The 4,187-nt window shown below is 41.5% G+C and overlaps 1 protein-coding gene across 1 annotated transcript; it reads right to left on the bottom strand.

Moving 5' to 3' along the window:
- Positions 1-189: 189 nt before the first annotated feature.
- On the bottom strand, positions 190-1,122 carry LOC134337675 (olfactory receptor class A-like protein 4). The gene has a single exon (XM_063032867.1). The coding sequence runs from the start codon at positions 1,120-1,122 to the stop codon at positions 190-192; it is 933 nt and encodes a 310-aa protein (XP_062888937.1).
- Between the last annotated feature and the right edge of the window lie 3,065 nt (positions 1,123-4,187).

Here is a 4,187-nt window from a genome sequence, read left to right as displayed (position 1 = left end):
TCTCCAGCCCTTTACCTTTCCTACCTAGCTTGTTTGACCTATCTCCTAGCAGCTTGTCGTCCTTCCCGTGCCTCCACCTTTTTATTCTGGAATCTTCCCCCTTTCTTTCCAATCCTGAAGGAGGGTGTCGGCCCAAAACATTGACTGCTTATTCAGTTCCGTAGATGCTGCCTGACCGGTTGAAAACGTTTAACTCGATGAAATGTTAATGCGTAACGCGCTGCAAACTTTATTTCGCAGTTTACTGAGCCCCGCAGCCAGCATTAAGGGACTGAAACCTATGAAAACCGAGGCACAGTAGTTGGCCAAAGTCAACAAAAAGGTGGTGGCCGAGCCCGCGTTGTGATTGTAGTAAAACGCCGCCACCAAATGGGTGCCCGAACACAGGACGAAAAGTGACACCAGTGCCATAATTAACTTTGCCGCTGTTCGTTCCACCTGCACACTGTGGAGGTGGTCATTTGCAATTGCGCTGATGTGTTGGTTGAGATAATAAACAGTGCTGAGATTGGTGCAGATCATTAAGACAATAGGCAGGAATTCATGCAGGATGAGAGAGACTGCTGCAAATATGATACCATGCTGTGGATTTGGGAATTTCCAGGAACAAGTAAGAAAAGGTTCCTCTGTGGTGCTAACCAGCATTAGCTTCTTGGTGTGATTCGCACCAACCTTCTCAGTGTATATAATAGCTGGGATAGAATAGAGACAATTAACAAACCACACCGCCGATAATATTATCACCACGTAGACGATCTCCTTTGTCTTTGAGCTCAGATGGAAATGTTGTTTTATCTTCATAAAGTGGAAGCGACTGAGACATAAAGTGATCCAAACACTAGCACACTTCAGCCACAACCAGAGGAACATGAACACCCTACACCACTTGAGGTTCAGAGAAATTTTCACTCCGGACTCTGTGATAAACAGCAGGATGTTGCGAAAAGTTGAAATCAGTAGGTTGACAGCTGCAAAGTTTGCTAGAATGATGTCGGAAGCGGCGAGGCCATGATTTTCCATCGATGTGGCTAGTATTGTCACCAACACCAGTACATTGCCTAAAATCCCCAGAAACACCAGAATACCATAAACGATTAGCTGGCCTGAAGTTCTAAACTCCATCAGTTCGCTTTTAGACCCTTAGTTCTTGAGATCAGCACCTGCAACAGATTAAACATGATAAATAAATTGGCATGGCTAAGTGCTATAACTTGAGAACCATTTTATGGTATGTGGATGTAGTTAGTATTTAATGCCCACCCTGAAATGAGAGGGTAGTGAAGAGTTAGTTCGTAGGCCTGGGGTCACACCTTGGCCAAGTAAGAACAGGAGTGACACTGTGGTGGTTTCATATTATCCATTAAAACCCAGATTTATTGAATTAGAATTGAAGCCCTTATCTTGATTGAGACTAGTAAGTCAGTCACCGCACTATTGTAGCCCATGCGTTCTTGAAGATGAAAATGGAGCCCAGATCGGCACTTGTGCCATTCAAACACTGCTGGTATTTCCATAATCCTCATCATTAATGAGAGTTAATTTTCCTGTTTTCTCTCTTGTTCCTCCTTTTACTAACTTGGTATCTATCAATCAATTATCTCTTCCAATTGCATTTCACCCACCTCTGCTCAGTTGGCAGTCCTTTTGTAGAGTAGAACTGTCAATTGCAAATGCTTGCTATTCAGTCAGTCAAATCTATACCATCTCGAAGGAAAGCAGTCCTATTATCTCATTACCCCTCCTCACCTCTACTTTTACAATTTCTGTTACTGGCTTGGGACAAAGGCAATAAAGCTATGCTTTGCTCATGACACAAGGGCTGGTAGGAAACATTAAGAAGCTACATAGGGATTTAGATAAAATCTTGCAAATGGAATATAAATGTGGGAAATATGAAATTCTTCAGCTTGACAGGAAAATAAAGGAAATATTTTATCTCAGTGATGAAGTTGCAGAACTCTGCGACATAGGGGGATCAAAGTGCCCTAGCACACGATTCACTAGAGCCTAGTGTGCAGGCACAGCAAGCAATTAAGAAAGCAAACAGGGTTTATTGTTATTGTGAGAGGAATTGAATACTAAAGTTGAGAGGTTCTAGTTCAGTTTGATGGAGCATTGTTGAGACCACATCTGAAATTTGTGTACAGTGTTCATCTCCATACTTAAGCAAAAATATAAAATATCGCTCAAAGTAATTCAGTGCATAATAGATGGATACTTACACTCAGTGGCCACTTTATTAGGTACTTCTGTACTAATAAACTAGTCACTGAGTGTATGTTTATGGTCCTCTGCAGCAGTAGCTCATCTACTTCAAGATTCGACATGTTGTACTTTCAGAGATGCACTTCTGCACACTGCTGTTCTAACATAGTCATAGTCATACTTTATTGTTCCTGGGGGAAATTGGTTTTTGTTACAGTTGCAGCATAAATAATAATAGAACCATAAATAGTTAAATAGTAATATGTAAATCATGCCAGTAAACTATGAAATAAGTCCAGGACCGGCCTATTGGCTCAGGGTGTCTGACCCTCCAAGGGAGGAGTTGTAAAGTTTGATGGCCACAGGCAGGAATGACTTCCTGTGACGCTCAGTGCTACATCTCGGTGGAATGAGTCTCTGGCTGAATGTACTCCTGTGCCCACCCAGTACATTATGTAGTGGATGGGAGACATTGACCAAGATGACATGCAACTTAGACAGCATCCTCTTTTCAGACACCACCGTGAGAGAGTCCGGTTCCATCCCCAAAACATCACTGGCCTTATGAATGAGTTTGTTGATTCTCTCATTCGGACCTCTGTCATTAAAGAGACAGTTTTTCCCACAGAAATGCCACTCACGGAATGCTTTTTAAAATTTTTTCACACCATTCTCTGTAAACTCTAGAAACTGTTGTGCATGATAATCCCAGCAAATGTTGAGATATTTAAACCACCCTGTCAGGCACCAACAATTATTTCATGGTCAAAGTCTCTTAGATCACATTTTTTTCCCACATTCTGATGTTTAGTCTGAACAACAACTGACCCTCTTGGCCATGTCTGCATGCTTTTATGCATTGAGCTGTGCCTCATGATCGGCTGATTAGATATTTGTACTCACGTACAGGTGTACAAATGTACCTAATAAAATGGTCACTGAGTGCAGAATGGACAAGTTGCCTTACAAGGAAGGATTTAACAGATAAAGCTAGTATCCTTTAGAATTTAGAAGAATGAGGGGTGATTTGACTAAACTATACAAAGTCTTGGGTCTTAACAGGGTAGATGTGGAGAAGATGCTTCCTCGTGGGCGAATCCAAACCTAGGGATCACTATTTAAAAATCAAAGAGCTGCCTATTATGAAAGTCTTTATCCCTTATTGGTTGGGGCTGTGAATTTTTAAAACTCTTTCCACAATGGTTATTTCAGCATATTAGCTCTCTCAAGTGTCTACCTACTTCTATGAATTTGTGGATTTATTCTGCTTCCACTACTCTTGCAGGCAGTGAGTCACAAACCTTCCCAGAGAAACAAATGTTTTTCCACACATTTTCCCTTCTCTTTTAACCAAAGTATTAAATTTGTCTCCCTTAGTCCTCAAGCAACCGAATGGAACAGCAGTCTTATTTAAACCAGGCATAATCCTGCACATCTCCCATCACTGCAGTTATCGGTTTTATTTTGTTCTCAGGTGAGCTTCTCCATTCTAGTCATGCAAACCCTGGAAATGTTCTTATAAATTTTTAGCACCCTGTTTTAAAGCTGCGCATTCTTCTTAAAGTGTGGCAACACTACTCCAGTGATGACAACTCAATGCTACCTATGGGTTCAGAACCTCCATGCTTTAATTCTCTGTGCTCTGTTTTCAATCCCTGCTTTACCAACCTTTCCGTTAGCATGCTCTTCCACCTTCAAGGATGCACGTCTGTTCCTGGACCCTCTTCACACTGTAATTAGAGTATATTGTCTCCTGTTATTCTTCCTTCCTAAGTATTCCCAAGACTTGAATACATGGGGCATAATGAATATCACTCTTCCATCATGTTCTCCTACCATTTTAAGTAGGTCAACAGGAAACAGCACAAAATGGGAATTTTGACAACGAGCTGGGAATTACGCTCTACGTTTCACCTCTGGATTTCCTTTCATCTTGTGGCAATACGCTTTGTGGGAATTTTGTGCAATCCAACCCTTTTTCA

The sequence above is a fragment of the Mobula hypostoma genome, chromosome 25, assembly GCF_963921235.1.
Source record: "Mobula hypostoma chromosome 25, sMobHyp1.1, whole genome shotgun sequence".
NCBI lineage: Eukaryota > Metazoa > Chordata > Chondrichthyes > Myliobatiformes > Myliobatidae > Mobula > Mobula hypostoma.
The sequence above is the reverse complement of the archived record's forward strand: the minus strand, read 5'-3'. Positions and strand labels throughout refer to the sequence as shown.